The sequence below is a fragment of the Netta rufina genome (genome assembly GCF_964035555.1).
Source record: "Netta rufina genome assembly, chromosome: W".
In the NCBI taxonomy this organism is placed as follows: domain Eukaryota; kingdom Metazoa; phylum Chordata; class Aves; order Anseriformes; family Anatidae; genus Netta; species Netta rufina.
The window spans coordinates 13,833,369-13,852,084 of NC_140139.1; the positions used below are offsets into that span (position 1 = coordinate 13,833,369).

General features: G+C 39.4%; 1 protein-coding gene across 1 annotated transcript in view; it reads left to right on the top strand.

Annotated features, from left to right (window-relative positions):
• LOC311220879 (ras GTPase-activating protein 1-like) overlaps positions 1 to 13,770 on the top strand; it is a gene marked incomplete at its 5' end in the record, with an annotated part of 114,291 nt that extends 100,521 nt beyond the window's left edge. The window contains 5 exons of the mRNA XM_084304512.1: positions 2,143 to 2,210; positions 7,044 to 7,132; positions 8,836 to 8,913; positions 10,129 to 10,263; positions 12,913 to 13,770. Of these exons, the coding sequence (XP_084160638.1) occupies positions 2,143 to 2,210; positions 7,044 to 7,132; positions 8,836 to 8,913; positions 10,129 to 10,263; positions 12,913 to 12,996 (454 nt within the window). The 3' untranslated portion in view covers positions 12,997 to 13,770. The remainder of the gene's footprint in view (positions 1 to 2,142; positions 2,211 to 7,043; positions 7,133 to 8,835; positions 8,914 to 10,128; positions 10,264 to 12,912) is intronic.
• Positions 13,771 to 18,716: the final 4,946 nt, after the last annotated feature.

The following is an 18,716-nucleotide window of genomic DNA, read 5'->3' on the forward strand; positions in this document are numbered from 1 at the left end:
CAAGTCTCAATTTTCCATTCTTTTTGAACAATATGTCTCGCTTTAAGTTGTCAAGCAACTCGGTCTTCAGGCCTTATGTATCCCGTTCTTCCCGGATCGAAGAAAAGCATATCCATCTCCTTTTCAAGGCCAATAGGCCTGGGTCAAAAGGCACGTTCAGGTCAACAGGGTCGTAACAGCAAAAGCCTTCGATGGCTGTAGCAGCAGAGGGGCCCATGGCGTAGCAGTTGGATCAGTAAAGGAGCCCGCAGCTCCCTCACTATCTGGCAAACCACACGTTTCTGACTGGTCCCACATGGCTCTTTAAGGCCTCAGAATGCTCGCCAGGTGCCAAGCAATCCCACTGCAACCTTGTCGCTTTTAGTTGCAGAGTCCCACACCTTGACCTCAGTTTGGTCCCATATTTCAGGCTCATAAACTGTCCGATTGTTAATAAGGAGAATAAGCTGTAAGGTTACCGGGACAGTCTTTGTTTCTAAGGACGTATGATTCCCCATAATGAGCAACTGCTTACCAGCGAGAGGCAGTTGTGTGTGCGGGTCCGCTTCTCTCAGCTTGAGCTTCTTCCCAGTTCCGGTGCGCCTATTTCCAGCAACTTTCTATACGAGCTTCTCTGAGCACTTTGCTGAGTTTGGCCGAACCTATCTTCATGAGGCGATCAATGTGCCTGTTCCCGTCCTGGTCTCTGTTCTGCCAGCCTGTTCCTTTTCATTCCTTCTTTCTGCTTCTTTCAATAAACTTCAACTTTCATAACTTCATCACATCGTGTTGCCTTCCTTTTTTATCTTGAGGGCAGGCTCCCCTCTTATACCCTTATCTCCACAGCAGTTCTTTTCAAAACAACTTTTCATTGGTCAAACAACTTTGAATATAACAACAACAGCAAACACCCAGAAACATCCATGCCTTAATGCTGGGGAACAAGAGACCAGCTGGAGAACAAGAAACTGGAGACTGCTTGGAGTCTCCTGAATTACCCTTCTTTGTTCCCTCTAAACTCTTTTATATTCCTGATGGCCTCATCGTTGAGAGTCTAATGTTATCTCAACCACGGGGCATTCCGACCCCCATGGCCACACTCCCACATCTCCCCCTTCTTTATTAATATCAACCATTTTCTCGACACGAATTACCACTCCATATATAACAACACTGAGCCAGGACTTTTTTGTCATCCGGTAATCTGTGGTTCTTGGAGAAATAGGAAACTTCTATAACACTATATATTAAAATTCAGGTGTCTTGGACAGACAGAAGGTGTGTTAACCCTACCGCTACGTATCAGTTCTGAGTAATTGTGGACAATGCCATCACTGTGTACTTATCAATAAGCAAGATATTGCAAGGTCCTCTTCCTTTTTTTTTTTTTTTAAGTGGTCAGGCTTTAGTATTGCTGTAGTGAAAAAGCAGTCTGTTGGTAGTGTACCCTGAACAAAACAAGAGATGAGTTAAATAGCTTTAGTTGGTCTGTATGTCACTTCATTTATAGCAATCTTCTAGAATCACAGTTAACCTCAGATGGATATTTTTTACTTTATCAGCTGTCAACAGAAAGTTAGATTTTTCTCATGCTAAACTAAAGGCTATTTTGGGTTTCTGTTGAGTAAGTTTCTAGTGCTTTTCTCCAGCTTTTCCAGAAAGTAGCTGATCTAGGATAATAATATACTGTTATCAGCTCAGTTTAAGCTGATATAAGGCTATGTTGCTGCCAAAAAAGAGGTTCTGTTCTGACTGCACTCTTGCTTTCCTTACATTGGCTTGGGGGAGCAAGTGGCTACAGGTTCAATTACTTGTAGACTTTTGGGAGGTAGAAGACTAAGTTTTCCTCCTTCTTAAAGCCAGTGCGGTCTTACACCACAGACATCAGTATGGTTTTACAGTTAAGCTTTTCCCAAGTGGTTTCAGAGGTTCACCTTAATTGGGAAATCAATACGCCTGTTTTTATTTCATTTTTTTTATAAAAGTTGAAATCATAACAAGACATTCATAATTAACAAACATTTTCATGAGGGTGAAGGCTCGTTGTTTGTCACCTGTCTCAAAAAGGTTTCCACATTGACTTAAATGCTTAAAGACTACATAATTTTACAATAATTTTTTAACTTCATTATTGAACAAAATACAATTTTCTTCCCATTTCAGTGGCTTTGTTTTTCTTCGACTGATTTGTCCTGCTATACTGAACCCAAGGATGTTTAATATCATCTCAGGTGACTATGCTTCAGATTAAATCCATGCTTTATATAGTAATAGGCATAAACTTACTTTAGTGCCTAATTTAAAAAAAATATGAATTCCTTTGAACAGTGTGTCCAAAGCTATGCTATCCATATTAATTGACTGACTTTCTCACTAAGGGACCCAGCACATGGTTTTTACTCTCAAAGGTTAGACAGTGTTTATTCCCAAGGTCTTGTTTTAAAGTAATGTCCAGTCCCTCCGTCTCCCCAGAAAACTTTGTTGATATTTAAAAGATATAATATTGAACTCTTACTTTAGCAGTGTGTAATATATTCGGGGGGGGGGGGGGGGATGAGGGGGGGACACACGATACGACACGACCAAAACAACAGCAGAAAGCCACAAACACATTTCTTAAATCAACAAGATCTATAAAGTTGAAAAGATCTGCAGAGCCTGGAATACATTTATGAACCTAAAAAAATATGCTTGAGTAATTTGTCTGACATTTTTGCTTAAATAACTTCTAGAAGTTGGAAAAGTCTCTACTTTGAGTCATTAAGTACAGTCAGTCTTAAGTAAGGAATCTTAAATATGAGAGGTATATAGTAGTATGTAAGAAGGGTGTGTTGTGCGGACTTACAATAGTAATCTTGTTTGTCAAAGGCCATACTTAGGCAAGCCAATAAGAACCATTAAACCAAATGTGAAAGTGTTGCATAAAGAAAGCATTACCTGTTTTTTTGATGCTTTCTTTGTAGTGTCTATATCAGTAAATAAAACAGTGACAGGGACTATTCCTTTGCTAGAACAGCATTCCTATACTGGTGTGTGGCAGGATTCTGGCTGATATTGGATAGCATTCTCCTAAACAGTTCTTAGGTGTGATTTGGGTGTTCACATGCATCAGAGAACTATGTCTGACATGGTTGGCATGGGGCTGCTGTGAAGCTTTAAGGGTCAGGGCATGGATTCTCCCATGGCAATTGGCTTAAGCACCTAGAAATATGTCTGGGCTTTTTAACTTAAATGTAGTTGAAGTCTGTAGTGGGTTTACGTGGCAAGGTTTTGGTAGCAGGGAGCCATAGGGGTGGTTTCTGTGAGAAAGATCTAGAAGCTGCCCCATGTTTGGGAAGGGCCCCATTGTTTTCCAGATCCGAGCCAATAAGCGATGTTGTTTTGCGCCTCTGTGAGAGCATATTTAAGACAGGGAAAAAACGCTGCGCCACACAGCAGCCGGGAGAGTGAGAGGAGTGAGGAACAGCCTTGCACCAAGGTCAGTGTAGAAGGAGGGGGAGAGGTGCTCCAGGCGCCGGAGCAGAAGTCCCCTGCGGCCTGTGGTGAGGACCATGGTGAAGCAGGATGTCCCCCTGCAGCCCATGGAGTACCACGGTGGAGCAGGGTTCCACGCTGCAGCCCGTGGAGGAGACCACGGTGGAGCAGGTGGCCCTGCACCGACGGAGGCTGCCGCCTGTGGAAGACCCCTGCCGGAGCAGATTCTGGGCCGGACCTGTAGCCCGTGGAGAGGAGCCCACGCAGGAGCAGGTGATCTGGCAGGAGCTGCTGCCCGTAGGGGAGCCAGGTTGGAGCAGTTTTCTCCTGAGGGATGGACCCCGTGGTACGGACCCATATCTGGAGCAGTTCTGGAAGAGCTGCTGCCTGTGGGAAGCCCACGCCGGATCAGTTCATCAAGGACTGCATCCCGTGGGTGGGACCCCACAGCACAGGGGACGAGAGTGACCGAGAAGGAGCGGCGGGGAAGAAGTGCTGTAGACTGACCATAACCCCCATTCCCCGTTCCCCTGCGCCGCTCGGGGGGAGGAGGTGGAAAAGGGTGGATGGGGGGGGGAAGGTGTTTTTGGTTTTTTTTTCCTTTGTTTTCTCGCTTCTCTCGCTTGTTAGTTGTAGGCAATAAATCTTACTATCTCCTTATGCCGAGTCTGTTTTGCCCGTTACAATAATTATTGCGTGATTTTCTCGTCCTTATCTCAATCCTTGAGCCCTTTTCACATATTTTCTCCCCATTCCTCTTTGAGGAGGGGGAGTGAGAGAGCGGCTGTGGTGGAGCTCGTCTGCCCACTCGAGCGGAACCACGACAAAGTCTTACAGATGCAACAACTACTGTGTGTGTTATTGTTATTCTAGACATAATGCTGTGTTGAAGGGATTTCAGTTTTTTAAGTTTTGCTGTATTCCTTGTGTGAGAGGAAGAAAGGAAAGGCATTAAAACTGCTGGTGGGAAAACCATAGTACCAAAATATTGGGATATCTGAGTTCTGTAGTTTTAAAAAGTTTGCATATGTTATACTTCATCCATACCTTTTTTTTTGCTAGTCGGTCGAGGGAAGTGATTGTCCCGCTCTACTCTGCGCTGGTGTGGCCACACCTTGAGTACCGTGTGCAGTTCTGGGCACCATAGTACAAAAAGGACGTAAAACTGTTGGAGAGTGTCCAGAGAAGGGCTACAAAGATGGTGAAGGGCCTGGGGGGGGAAGACGTATGAGGAGCAGCTGAGGTCACTTGGCCTGTTCAGCCTGGAAAAGAAGAGGCTGAGGGGAGACCTCATCGCAGTCACCATCTTCCTCATGAGGGGGAGTGGAGGGGAAGGCATTGATCTATTCTCTTTAGTCACCAGTGATAGGACCCGAGGGAATGGAGTCAAGCTGAGGCAGGGGAGGTTTAGGCTGGACTTCAGGAAGAGGTTCTTCACTGAGAGGGTGGTTGCACACTGGAACAGGCTCCCCAGGGAAGTAGTCACTGCACCAAACCTGTCGGAGTTTAAGAAGCGTTTGGACCGTGCACTTAGTCACATGGTCTGAATTTTTGGGTAGACCTGTGTAGTGCCAGGAGTTGGACTCAATGATCCTTATGGGTCCCTTCCAACTTGGGATATTCTATGAGTCTATGATTCTATGATTTTTTCTTTTGCATACTAAGTAAGTATGTAGACGGCACTAAATTAGGAGGAGCTGTTGACTTCCTTGAGGGTAGAGAGGACTTGCAGAGAGATCTTGACAAATTAGATGGTTGGGCAATCACCAACCACATGGAATTTAACAAGAGCAAGTACTGTATTCTGGACCTGGGATGGGGCAACCCTGTATATATATAAAGACTGGGGGACGAGAGGCTGGAGAACCTTTGATCTCCAAAGGGTGATCTGGAGGTTCTAGTTGACAGCAAGTTGAATATGAGAATATGAATATAAGTTGAAGAGTGTGCCCTGGCAGCCAAAAGGACCAACCGTATCCTGGGATGCATTAAGCAAAGTATAGCTAACCAGTCAAGGGAAGTGATTGTCCCACTCTACTCTGTAACGTTTTCTGTCCTCTCTCTAAACTATACTGAATGAGGCCTGAGTCAGTCCAAAAGTTCCTCTCACCTTGTAATGATTTTCATACAGGCTTTGACAAAAGCATTTAAGAACCATTGCCTGGTACATGGTGATCCTTTCTTTAGTGTTTTTTATCATCTTCAGATTTGTGAGTTTATTTTCGAACTTGGGGACTACATTGAGACCACTATGTCTTAAGCTATAAATGGAATTGTTATCCAGTAATTTGTGTTATCCCTTTAAAGCTTGTCTGTAAATTGTTAGTCCTGTTCAGAAGTCCAGCTAATATTCTCAGCTATCACTAAGGTAAACTTACAGACTCTATATAGGGCTGTTAGAGCTGTTCAAAAAAAAGGGGGCTCTTTCTTTTTGGGGCAAAGCTTCTAACATACTTTTTTGTGTAATAAGGAAAAATATATATATTCTGAAATCTGCATGTGTACATAGAGTTCAGTTTCAGTAGCAATGTGCTTGTTCTATCATCTGAACTACCGTTCTCAAAAATATTGAAAAAGTTAATTCCTTTGTTTCAAACTTGATTTTTAAAAAATAATACTCTTCTTTAGATCAGTTACCTTCATCTTGAAGTTCCCAGTTCTAAGGCTAGTAATGTTTTCCAGAATTGCTTCTTCGAAGGGATGTCTAGCACTAGATGCTATGAACAGCTGAGATTTGTTGCATTAGTGCCTCAGTCTAAGCTCCAGCTAGGCCTAAAAAGTTTGAACTTAATTGCAGTGCTGAGTAGGGTAGGGAGCAGGAAGACAGAGAGCATCAAAAGATGCAGACAGACAATGAACAGTATATAGTATTATGAAGTACTGCAAAATTTACAGTTTATGTAATAATTGTGTTAGTTTTGGAACACTTAAATGGCCAGTAAGCAGAAAGCCAAATTTGACTATAGCTGTTTATAAAAACAACAACAAAAAAACAAACCTACACTTAACACTAATCTTAGTTTAAAACCAGAAGCAATAGTAGCAGGATATTCTTGCATTTGATTTATACAGTAAATAACTATGCTTTCATGCAAATACAAACCTGGATTGCATGCGATCTTTAGTCTATTTTCCCTGTACTAGCAATTTCCCATATAATTTGCATAACAATGCAGGACCCACTTATGTGTGTATGGATAAATAAGGAAAAGGGTAAAATCAATTATTTTATTATATCCTAAGAACAAATAATCCTCCTTTTAACAGAGTTGGGGTTTTTTTGCTTTTCTTTTTTGTGAAAAGACTTTCCACTTAATTCATAGAACTTCTGTTAACCTAAGGCTTCCGAGGAACACTTTCTTACTTTGTTCTGTAAGCAACTAGTACGGAAAGTCAGATATGCATATCAATTTTTGTGGACATAATTAATGATAAAAAAAAAAAAAAAAACAAGTTTTACTTGACCATGACAACATTCAAATTATTTAATTCCATGATAAAAATAAATTGGAGAAGAGATTAACTTTTATGTGACTGGTGGTAGTTTTAAATTAAATGGCCAGTAACTCTCTGCTTTCTATTTCTGTCAGATTCTCCTTCCCCTACTGCTGCAAGAACGTTGACACTGGTCGCCAAGTCTGTGCAAAATTTAGCAAATCTGGTTGAGTTTGGAGCTAAGGTGAATATAATTCTATACAGAACAGCCTAGAACTGCATTGTCAATACATTTCAATGTTCCTGTTTAATACAGGCAAAAATCTATTGCTGTTTGGTTGTACAAAGCCTAATGTGTGATCTGGGTGTCTTCATCAGCAAGGAGACCTTGTTCCTGCAGTTCATCCAATCCTCTTCATTTGGAGCTCAACAGGGAGCTAATTTAAACTAGAGCAGTAGCATAATGTCTGTCTGCATTGGGAAGAGGAATCAATCATTTTGAGAATGAATCATCTAGAAATTGGTGTGAATGGTTTGGTGCATACCATGAGGATTTTGAATCTGGTAGTATGAACAACAGAAATAGTCTGTTAAAATAATTGATGAACCAGTGACCATACTAGTAGGTGTTATAGAGTGTAATGCAACCATATTTTCATTCTATGAGAATGGATAAACTCAGACATATGTTCCAAAGACAACAATGGAAGTAGTGGACTGTTTTGTCTGTCGGTGACCAAAATGGTAGCAGCCATACCCTAGTATTTTTGGTGTTGGAGTTGGAAAAGTAGGAGAGGAGAGGCAGGCAGCCATCCCTCTGCAAAGAAAACAGCTATGTAATGGTAAAATGGGTAAATTTTATTTAGGAATATCCATATCAAAAAGACAACTGAGAAATGCTAAAGCAGAAATCTGTGATTAGAAAGAATCTGTTCAAAAAAGGTGTATCATCTGCCTTAAGTAGATGATAGCAGACTTTTTTGCATTTCCACTGATTATTTAATGTCAAAAAGGGGAGACATCTTTCAGTAATATTGGTATGCCTCTGTACAGAACCTTAAAAGAAAATGGATATAGAATGTATTTTATAGAATATATGTAATAATTCACTTTCAAATTGAGATCATGTAATAATTCTCTTTCAAACTAAGACCAATCAGGAAGAAACATCCAGCTGGATATAGAGTATTTAATTCTGAAACAAATGAATAACTGTCAGCCTTTCCATCTGCACCACACCCTCTCCACATGCACACTTTTGCACTACTTATTCCTTAGAGTGGCATTTTTCTATTGGTACAGCATTTTGAAACACCACTTTTATTTGTACTCATCTTCATATTGCTTGACATAATTTTGTAAATCAGTTTTACAAGTTGCACTAAAAAGACTCAGCTTTTAATAAAGTCTCTATTGTATCACTAAAAGAATGCCAGCAGCAACTGGTCTGTTCTGGTTCCCAAGCCTCAGCTTGGTTGAACAATACATTTGTTGATGTAAGCATAATGAAAGATAGTGAGTTCAGGCTGCCATTATAAAGCTGTTTGTTTGACACTCGCAAGTTGGAATGTAAGCATTAATGAAAGAACGAGAAGGAGGGCACTTATTTCCAGATGTTACCTCTGAAAGTTGTTGTTTGTTGTTTTTTTTCATTGAAGCTATGTATCGGAGAAATGTCCATCTTGAAATTTTAAATTTCTGAAATATTTGTGTCACTGTGCCTATATAAACAATTTCAGAATACATCTGGAATACAAAAAAAAAAAAAAAGTGTAGCATTTTGACTGCTGGTACACCAGTCATTATAAATTCACTTGAAAAAATAAAATTACTCCAGATGACACATTTGTGTTTTGTAGTGTCACTTCTCTGATAACAATTCATTCATTTCAGATATGACTACATTGATATTGATTTGTTCTAATAAATACTTTTAAAAATTACTAGGAGCCATATATGGAGGGGGTAAATCCATTCATCAAGAGTAACAAACACCGTATGATCATGTTCTTAGATGAACTTGGGGTAAGTTCGTTTTTCTTTTTTATAATCTTTTTAATCTATTGGAAGCTATTGGAATTTGCATAGCAACATCATAAATGAAAATTCTTTACAGTTCTTAACTAGCTCAAATGCATCATCTTCCACACGATTTTGAATGCTTGCTACTGAAAAACTTCTTATCCATGTTTAGGAACTGCAGATTGCTCTTGGCCTGTCGCACAGAATTAAAACCATCAAATGTCTTGAGGGGTTGGAATCGTTTAGCATTGCTGTATACATGAGATCTCTTTGAGCTTTTCCCTGAAGATTAGGGCTTTTGGCCAAAACTACCTTTCTTTTATATTTTATGACAAATTACATGTAAGAATTTGTTTTATGGTTTTGACCAGACATTTTAAAAAAAAGTTGTTTTTTTTTTTAAAGTATTATGTTCAGTTGCAGTTATACATTACCAAACGTGTCTCTGCATGTATTCTAGATCTTGTATTTTAAAATAAAATAATAATTGCAGTTCATATCAAAACTGTTACTGTTTTGTGTATGGTAGCTATAATAAGAGTACGGAGCTCATGTTTGTGCATATGTGTGTATGTATGTGTGTATACATGTTTAAATTGAGAATTTGTTTTAAAAAATAAGATGAAAGAAATGTGCCTAGCTTCCTGAATTGATCCATTAAGTGGCCTAGAAGACACAGCACAATATTTTGATAATCTGTAAGAGTGAGTGTTTGAAGCGTGTCAATTAGATCAGTTGCCATATGTCACCTTTTTCTGGTTAAATGGCAACTTCTTACATATATTATGATATACTGTTTTTTCTTTAAATGACAGATTCAATACAAGGACTCTGAAAATTCTTCATTTTTAAAATAACTGATTAAACTACTGCTGTAATGTGAATCTCTATTCTCAGTATCTTTCTGGTCAGCTTAGAGGCAGCATAGCAACATCAGACCTTTTAGTAGAACCCTCCTACTAGGAATAGGAATTGCTGTTTATTTAGTAATCACTCCACATGAAATGTGTAACCATAATTAAAATGTCTTTGTTAAATATATGCTTGTGGAGTGAAGGAAATATATTATTTGTATTATATAACATGAACAAGAAAACTTAATTTTGAAGAAAAACGTTACAGTACTCGTTTGCAGTATTGAAACAACTGTAGAACTGTAATTTCCAGTATGCCTGGGTACTCACCATTCTAAGTCTGCTCTCATAATTTTTGTTAAAGAATGTTCCTGAGCTTCCAGACACTACAGAACACTCTAGAACTGATTTATCTCGTTATCTGGCAGCCTTGCATGAGATGTGTGTGGCACATTCAGATGAACTTCGGACACTCAGTAATGAGCGAGGTGTAATGCAGGTAAACTACAATGGTTAACAAAAATCTTAAGTCTTGAGTTATTGCTTAATATCACGATTCTTTTGTAATATTTCTGGTCAGTAGTGTGAGTGATAAAAATTGTAATATGTACTTTTCACAAGGAGGTAGGTATCTGTAAAGGTAAATGGCTGGTTTGGGCTGGGATAGAGTTAATTTTCATCCTAATAGCTGTTATGGTGCTATGTTTTGGATTTAGGATGAGAATGTTGATAACACAACCATGTTTTAGTTGTTGCAGAGCAATGCTTACACTAAGTCAAGGACTTTTCAGCTTCTCATACTGTCCTGCCAGCAAGGAAGCTGGGGGTGCACAAGAAGCTGGGAGGGGACAGAACCAGGACAGTTGACCCAAACTGGCCAAAGGGTTATTCTATACCATGTCATGTCATGCTGAACAATAAAACTGGAAGAGTTGGCCATGAAGACTGCCCCTGCTCAGGGACTAGCTGGGCATTGGTTGGCAGGTGGTGAGCAACTGCACTGTGCATCACTTGTTTTGTATATTCTTTTATCATAATTAATATTATTTTCCCTTCCTTTTCTGTCCTATTAAACTGTCTTTATCTACCCAATGAGTTTTACTTTTTTCCCATTCTCTCCCCCATCCCACTGTGGGGGAGTGAGCAAACAGCTATTTGGTGCTTAGCTGACTGCCTGGTTAAACCACAACAGTAAAGAAGCTCAAAACCATGGACTAAGTATTTATGCAATAAAACCAAAATGTTTTACAGGGATGCTTTTTAGTTTCCAGAAGAAGCTTTTACTTTTTAGAGGAAGCCTAAACCCAAGAAATTACTGTCTCCTGACAGGCTCTCTGGGTCACAAGTTTTTTAGGATCTTTTTTTTAATTGAAAACTAAATTTACTTTCCTTAGGTGTCTATCACTAATTCACTTCTGCTTCCTGATTTATTACATTTGTAAACAAACATGGCCAACTTCTCTAGCAAGCACTATAAATGACTCTTCTGTTCCAACTATTAAGCAAATGTACTATTGTGGTGTTTTTACCGTGCTAGGCAGCTGAACTCCACCACAACCGCTCTCTCACTCCCCCTCCTTAGAAGAGGAGGGGAAGAAGTAAAGGAAAGAACAACTCATTGGTTGAGATGAGGATAATTTAAATAAAAGGAAAAATAGTTATTAAGGACAGATTATTATTAATTAAATAATTTAACTAAAGGGAAATAAGGAAAAGGGGAAAAGGGAGGGGAAAAGGGAAAAAAAAAAAAAAAAAAAAAAACAAGTAAAGGCTGTGTGGAAGTGCAGAGGAAAGAAATTACTCTCTACTTCCCACAAATGAGCGATGCTTGACCACGTCCTTGAAGCAGGGCCTCAATGCACATAGCCAGTGTTCGGGAGAACAGAAGTTTTCACAACGAGAGCCCACCCCTCCCCTCTTCTTCCTGTTTCCACCTTTTATTGCTGAGTGTGACATCACATGGTATGGAATATCCCTTTGGCTGATTTAGGTCAGCTGCCCTGGTGATGTTTCTCTTCTCACTTTTTGCCCACCCCCTAGGAAGGTTAGAGAGAGTCCTGATGCTGTGCCAGCAATGCTCATCAGCAGACACAACACTGGTGTGATACCACTGCTGTTCTAGCTACAAGTGTAGAGCACAGCACTGTATGGGCTGCTGCAGGGAAAGTTAACTCCCCAGCTAGACCCAGTACAACTATAAATTATTATTCTTTTCCAACTATTAAACGTCTATGTAACTTTTATGAAAACTTATTTTTAATAAGAAAAATGTTCAAATGGCTACCTTTTTTAGTATTTTGAGACAAAGAAATTTATTTGCTAATGGTCTACTAATTACAATAGGCAAGTCATTACTCAAATTTCAGTAGTAATGTTTTTTGGGTTTTGTTTTGTTTTTAATCAAGGGGGTTACTGCAAACCTTTATATGATTTTGCAAAATGTGAAAATACATTTGTATTTAATCATCTTTGGCAGAAGAAAGCTCAAGGAATTAAAAATGAAATAATGTTTCATTACAGCAGTTCAAATGTAATCCCATTTAATAACTACTACAGTTTACCTCTTTGGTGGCATTATGGGGAAAAAATCATCATATTCAAGTTCATCATTCATTCACAGCTACTAGTAGTCTTGGCAAGGCAAAAACAATGGCTAGACTGGCATGCAGGATAATAGAAGCTTTCAATACTACATACGCACTTAGAGATAAGGGTTATTTCTTTTACAAGGTTTGTATCTGAAGTACTTAATGATAACAGATGTGATACTGTTTCCTCAATACTTATTTCTACTTCAGAAGAGTAATTTCTTCTTGTGGGTTTCCATAAAGAAAACTCTTGATTTATTGTTTTCTTCCCTTTTCCTCCTGTCATTGAGGTTAAGTTGGTTAACTTTCAGGTTAAGTTGGCAAGATTTAATGGGTGTCCATGGATGCTGATAAATTTCATATTGCTGTTTTACAGTTGCCTTTTGAAGTAATGTCTTAATAGCAAGGGAACTGGAGCTGTGACAGTTTTGGTGTGTGTGTGTTGATATATATTTTAAACTATCTAATTACAGGTCTGGTAGGCTAATGTTGATGGTTCTCAAGCAAGGTGTTTGTTTTTCTCTAGTTGCTAATGTAGGGTTGTACTCTTTTTTCTACAGCATGTTCTTAAGAAGTTGTTGGCTATTACGGAGCTGCTTCAACAAAAACAAAATCAGTATTCAGTGTCTAATAACATCAGGTAGCAACCTGAATTCTGCATGGATCCAGCATGTCTAATATGGCAACTCACACCAGTATCACTTTTGGTTTTTAGCTCTTGCCAAAAATAGCACACCCTGTCACATTACCAGTGATGTGTGAACTATGCAAAGAGAAAACAAAGATCCTGTTGGTGAATGATTGTGCCAGCAGATTTTTAAGCTATCTGTGCAGAACAGTTGCACTTTTCCTCTTGGAACCAGTTCTTATAACCTCTGAGCCTTGGTGTACAGTTTACCTTCTGCAAAGAAAATGCTGTGACTGTCTTGAACTTGAAAAATTGCTTTCAGCACCTCTAATTGCCAAACCTTTTCTGTCTTGTTGGAAAAGAATTATCAACTGACAAGGAAAGAAATGCATTGTTTTGACAGCTACATATAATGGGATAACATTTCTTACTATAATTTCTGACTGGTTACAATTATTATGGCTTTGACCGTTTCAACCACTTGAACAACTTGTATTTACAGTTTGTAGACTTTGATGGGTATAGTAAGAACAATTGTTGTTGTACACTTTTTACACCATGCTGTTTCTCTTGCTGGAATCTTGTTAAAAGACAATATGCAGAATGGGTCTTGTCAGCTTTATTCTTTAATGTGCCACATTCAGTCTAAATTCTTACATTAAGGACTATATCCATCCAGATAAATCACAATGCTTTTGTAAAATGTTTACAACGGTAAAGAATTTTAATTCAATAAATTTACTATTGTATCAGATGTGCATGTGTCCATTAAAACATTTTATGAAATAAATGTAGGTCGGTCTTCTGTGTAAAGTAAACTTACCACAAATCTTATTTTTAAACATAAAAAATAAGTTTTTAAATAATCAAGCTGCAGATAGACTCTTTGTGGAAATTAGCTAACCTTGGCTGCTGTGGAAATTTTTATAGTGTCTACCTAAATAATACTTTGAAATGTTCATACAGTGTCACATTATAAGTCAGTAATTGAGAATCATCGAATCTTAGAATAGTTTGGGTTGGAAGGGACCTTAAAGATTGTCTAATTCCAACCTTCCTGCCATGTGCAGGGATACCTTCCAATAGACCAGGTTGCCCAAAGCCCCAACCAACCTGGCCTTGAACACCTTCAGGGATGGGGCATCCACAACATCTCTGGGAAACCTGTTCCAGTGCCTCACTACAGTCTGAGTGAAGAATTTCTTCCTAATGTTTAATCTAAATCTCTCCTCTTTTACTTTAAAGCCGTTCCCCCTTGTCCTATCACTGCACTCCCTGATAAAGAGACCCTCCCCATCTTTCATGTAGGCCTCCTTTAGGTACTGGAAGACTACTATAAGGTCTCCCCAGAGCCTTCTCTTCTCCAGGCTTAACAAACCCAACTCTCACAGCCTCTCTTCATAGGAGAGCCCTCTGATCATCTTTGTGGCCCTCCTCTGAATCTGTTCCAACAGGTCCATGTCTCTTGTGCTGGGGGCCCCAGAGCTGTACTCAGTACTCCAGGTGGAGTCTCACAAGAGCAGAGTAGAGAGGGAGAATCACCTCCCTTGACCTGCTGGCCATACTTCTTTTGTTGCAGTCCAAGATGCAGTTGGCTTTCTGGGTTGCAAGTGCACATTGCTGGCTCCTGTCCAGCTTTTTGTCCACCAGTACCCCCAAGTTCTTTTCTGCATGTCTGTTCTCAATCCATTCATCGTCCAGTCTGTACTGATGTTTGGGAGTGCCCTGACCCAGATGCAAGACCTTGCACTTTGCCTTGTTGAACTTCATGAGATTTGCATGGGCCCACCTCTTAAGCCTGTCAAGGTCCTTCTGGATAACATCCTTTCCCTCTAGCATATAAACTGTACCATAGCTTGGTGTCATCAGCAAACTTGCTGAGGGTGCACTCAAATTCCACTGTCCATGTCACCAGCAAAGATGTTAGTCCTGGTCCCAATACATACACATGAAGGAGACAACTTGTCACTGGTCTCCACCTGAACTTTGACCGCATCTCTCTGGATACAACCATCCAGCCAATTCCTTATCCACCAAAAAGTCCACCCATCAAATCCATGTATTCCACTTCAGAGACAAGGATGTTATGGGAGAACTGTATTTCATGTTCAATGTGGTGTCCAGCAGGACCCCCAGGTCTGCTTTCTAGCTGGGTGGTCCCTGGTGTGTACTGGTGCCTGGGGTTATTCCTCCACAAGTTCAGGATTCTGCACTTGGCTTTGTTGATCTTAATTAGGTTCTCATGGGCCCACCTCTCAAGCCTGTCCAGGACCCTCTGGATAGCATCCATTCCCTCCAGTGTTGACTGCACCACACAGCTTAGTGTCATCGGCAAACTTGCTGAGGGTGCACTCAATCCCACTATCCATGTTGGCAACAAAGATGTTAAATATTGCCTGCGTAGTTCTGAGGGGCACCACTTATCACTGGTCTCCACCTGTACATCAAGCTGTTGACTGTAACTCGAGTACAATCATCCAGCTAATTCCTTATCCGCCAGTAAGGAATTCCCACATTCGTTTATTTTAGCATGAATTGTCAAAATAGCATCAACTTGTCCATAATCCATATTATAGACTGGCTAAGAGTTTCAATACATAAAATAGGAAAAAAAACTTGATTTGTATGTACCTCTCATGGAGCAAGAAAGTAGATGTGTTAAAACTATTAAAATGTAAGTTGAAAGTAAAATATGCAATTAATTTAGAGGATGTTTCAGCATTCTCATTCATGACTTCCCATTTCTTGTGAGTGACATAATGAATAAAAAGACACTGAGATTCACTGTGAGTAATCACATTATTGTATAATATGAATGTGTCTGTTGCACTATTGGAACAACTGTTATATCTGAGAGCTCTAAAGTGTGAATAACATACTTAATAGGTAGAGCTGATGCCCTTAATATGGCCTAAGACATCCATTTGCAGGGCTATGATATTATTGAGTCTTTTGTAGATCCTCCCCTATAAAAATGCTTGACCTGCTGAAGTCAAGCTTGTATTAAATGACACCTTAGAGGAAAAAGTAAATTAATAATAGTCTTGGTTAATCTTGGTTTCAGCACTACTTATTCACCCCCTCACCTCTTTTTTTTTTTAAATTATGGAATACAAAGTCAGGTCATTAGTACAAATGCATGAGCCAGCCCCAGTTCATATCATGTTTTTGTGTGAGGAACTGTTGCCAAATACCCTGCTTGTAGCTTTCAACTGGATCAGAAGGTAATATATACTATCCTTAGCAAAGGTTTTGATTAAATTTCATTTCCATTACTTCCTTTTGAAGGTATGTAAATGATGTCAGGCCATCTGAATTAAAAATGTGATACCTACTTTCTTCCCTGATTACTCAACCTCTGACCCTGGTGTAGAAGAATGATTTATTAAAATATGATGGTGCAAGTAGTAAATGAAAAACAAACAAAAAAATGAAAATGAAATTTGGAAAACAGGTAGGGCTGGTTATTTACCTGTGACATACAAAATGTATTAATAAAAAGGAATACGTAAATCTCAAAGTTGCATTTTAGGTATGTGTATTAAACAATTGGCACCACTACTTATTTTCTAAAATAGTGTGAAAATTAATGTTGTAGTTTGCACTGCAACAGCAGCTTAAGCACCACACAGTACACTCTTCCCCCAAAAGCAGAACGGGGGAAAATAAGAGAGCGGTATAATAGAGAGAGCTCAATAAGTGAAGGAAAGAGGAAAAAAAGAGGAAGAAGAAAAAAAAACAAAAACAGAACAGAACAAGTGATGCAAAGGCAGTCACTCAGTCACTCACAATCTCCCACAAGTAGACTGATATCTAGTCAGTCTTTGAACAACCACCCTTTCCTCCACTTGTATTGCTGAGCATGACATTATAGGGCATGGACTTGACGTCAGGAGGGGGTTCTTCACAGAGAGGGTGGTTGCACACTGGAACAGGCTCCCCAGGGAAGTGGTCACTGCACCGAGCCTGTCTGAATTTAAGAAGAGATTGGACTGTGCACTTAGTCACATGGTCTGAACTTTTGGGTAGACCTGTGCGGTGTCAAGAGTTGGACTTGATGATCCTTAAGGGTCCCTTCCAACTCAGGATATTCTATGATTCTATGATTCTATGACTATCATCTTGGTCAGTTCAGGTCAGCTGTCCCAGCTCTGTCCCCTCCCAATTTCTTGCCTGCCCCCAACCTACTTGCACTGGGGGACACAGAGCTGGAAAGAGAAAGCCTTGATGCTGTGCAAGCAGTGTTCAGCAATAGCCAAAACACCTATGTGTTATCAACACTGTTTTAATCACACATCCAAAACCCAGCACCATGACAGGCTGCTATGAAGAAAATTAACTGTCCCAGCTGGACCCAATGCTGTGGCATAGCTTTGAACAGTATATAACCACTGGATGTTAAAAAAAAAAAAAAAAAAAACCCTCAGGTGTCTTCATGTATATTAGTTGCTGTAATCCTATAGCTGCAGGATCAACAGATGCAGCAACAGGTTAAGCCACACAACTATGATTATTATTTTTCATATGGTAGCTGCTGCAGCCTCTTTTTAACAGCATATTTGAGAAAAATATTGGGAATGGTGAAAATGTTATGAGCAAGGCTGTTTTCTTTTAACTGATTAAATGACAATCCTGGGAAGAAGGTAGCACATCCTGCTCTAAAGCACTTAAGGATCGGTCTCCTTATATTTATTCATTTTCCTAAATGGCAAGTTTGACATGAACTACTGCTGTGATGTAATCCTAAACTGTTTCTAAACCAAAACTCTTCACTTAGTGACAGATCTGTAAAAGCAAACATTTCATATTAATGTTTGACTTAAAATGCACAAGTTTTTAAATGGAATTAAAACTATTTACTTCAGCAAAGTCAAATGCTTTACTGTAAAATTTTAGAACTGACAGAATACCTCACACTACAGAGTAAGGAACCTGTAGTAGGTTTTGAGAGTTTGGTTAACACTTGCCCTACTGAAAAAGCAGATAGGCTGAGTAGGTTCTGGCACTCTAAATTACAGGGGTAAGATACCATCTTCTTTCAAGGTTATAGTGAATCCACAAGACAGAAGGAAAATCCACATAGAAGGAAAAAAGTCATACCTTGAACTCTGTGTGCAGTTGACGTGTTTTATGGTGAAGTGGCCCAGACAATACATAACTAAAGGTGCGTGGTAATGCTGCAGTGTCAAAGTAGTTTCTATTATATATTCAAAAATTTTCATGTAATGAATAAATGGTCAGAGTTGCCACCCTGGATTTTAAGAGAGCAAATTTTAAGTTTCTCAGGGAGCTAGTGTTACCATAAAAGCCAGTTGAAGAAACTCTGTGTGAGAAAAATCTCTAACAATTTTCTTCAGACAGGATATTCTGTGAAGCTATTTTATTCGCAATTGCAATGGCAGACATCCTGCCAATTAGGAGCGCATTTTAGTAAACAAATCATAACCTTTTATTCCCTATTACCCAACACCTGATCACCTCCCCTGTTTCCTCATTGGCTGAGTACTACAGGTTAACAAGCTACTCGATGCTCCTCTATACCATATATTTACAATTTTTCTTTTTTTTTCAACCCTTTAATTTCTCCCTTTTCCTTTTTTTTTCCCTTTCTTATGCTTTGAGAACCTGTGATCTTTCTTTTACTGTTCCCACACCGTTCGTCCTGTTTTTCTCAAGCTTCCACCTTATTTTGGAACAGTGAGGCCTTCTACTGTCCATTTATCTACTTAGCATTTC